Here is a 1,527-nt window from a genome sequence, read left to right as displayed (position 1 = left end):
GGGGGGGTATGTCTTTTTGTGCAATTATGCACGTTGTATATTATGTGCAAGGATGATTTCTGATATTTTGGATTATCTTCTTGAAGTACAAGGGATTTTATATAATAATATACAGTTAAGAAATAATATATCTGCTTCTTTCCTTCAGACGTATTTTGCTTTGTTTTTGTTTGTTTGGGTGGGGGGGGGTTCAATTTGGGAATGGAGAAAGGAGGGTGCTTTTTTATAAATCTGAACGTTTTAAGTTGTCTTTCTTTTTGTGGGCTTTCATGTGCATGTTTGTGTGAGGAAGAACTGATCGGCTGAGAGCGTGTATGGTAGGCGGTTGTGGACTGGCGAAAGGCCCTGGCTGTGTTTGAAATACTATGTCTGTGAGAAAGGTAGAGAGCTGAATCTGATTTATGTCATGTGGCATTGCATTCCCAGTGTATTCAGTTACTTCACTGCACAGTGCTTGCTAATATCTGCACCATTGAACGCTTTGAAGATGTATACTATGTTTATAAAGTTCAGATTTAGCATGACGGTGTTGTTTGAGTGAGTGACCATAAAAAGTGAAGTTGTGAGGGAGAATGAAGCAAACAGGGTGTCAATTAGGCAAACAGCAAGAGAAATGATAGGGGGAGGGTGGGTGGGGGGTGTCTGTAAGGTGTGTGTGTATGTTGCAAGGTGTTATTCAGCTCTGATTTGTGTCTCTGTCAGAATGGATGTCTGCGCAACCCTTTGACTTGGAATTTATGTTGGAGAAAAACCATGTAGGCGCTCTTTACACCCCCATCGACACAATTTAGATAATTTAGGAGGCAGGCTTCGACCCTTCCTGTCATGGCCAGCCAGGGCTGAAAGGGATGCAACGTCCCAGCAGACAAACCGAGAAATTCGATTTCAAAAATACCCCCCACTCAGAAGTCAAACCAGGTCTTCTGTGTTCGACGGCAAAGACTAAAGACACCGATAATATGTGTTGGAGCTTTTATCTTAATATCAAAAGGTGGAAAGGGGTATAGCTTAATTATGTTAGAGTAATATTCATTAACATTTTTGAAACATGTGAAGCAATTTGTCAATCATGTTATTTCATTATGGTGTGTGTGTTTGTGGTCTTCACCCCGACTTTGTTGCTTGCCTGTCTCAGTACCGGGAGAGCCCCGCAGAGTGCGGGTTGAGGCCATCAATTCTACCAGCCTGTACGCGGAGTGGGAACCGCCCGATGACAAGGAGAAGAACGGCGTACTGAGAGGCTATCAGGTGAGATGGGCCCCAACTTCTGTATGGGTAGAAAATGAACACTTGTCGTGTTCATTGTGTTGCTCAGACATAATGTAGACTTTAAGTTGACACATGCTTCATTTATGTCTTGTTTTTTTTTTTTGGTTTTTTTTTTTGGTCTTGTTTATTTGTTTCCTTCCTGCATTGCATTGGCTCTATCAGTCTATTTGTCTATTTTTTCCCTTTTTGTCTAAACCCTCTCTCTGTCTGTTTCTATCTCTCCTTCTTTCCTCTCTCTCTCTCTCTCTCTCTCTCTCT

At 41.8% G+C, this 1,527-nt stretch overlaps 1 protein-coding gene across 1 annotated transcript in view; it reads left to right on the top strand.

The window, feature by feature from the left end:
• LOC101860678 (tyrosine-protein phosphatase Lar) overlaps positions 1-1,527 on the top strand; it is a gene marked incomplete at its 5' end in the record, with an annotated part of 52,921 nt that overhangs the window by 25,215 nt on the left and 26,179 nt on the right. Inside the window, 1 exon segment of the mRNA XM_013086577.1 lies at positions 1,136-1,248. Within this exon segment, the coding sequence (XP_012942031.1) occupies positions 1,136-1,248 (113 nt within the window).

The sequence above is a fragment of the Aplysia californica genome, unplaced genomic scaffold (genome assembly GCF_000002075.1).
Source record: "Aplysia californica isolate F4 #8 unplaced genomic scaffold, AplCal3.0 scaffold00482, whole genome shotgun sequence".
Taxonomy (NCBI): domain Eukaryota; kingdom Metazoa; phylum Mollusca; class Gastropoda; order Aplysiida; family Aplysiidae; genus Aplysia; species Aplysia californica.
Note: the sequence above shows the minus strand (reverse complement) of the source record. Positions and strands in the feature narration are given on the sequence as shown.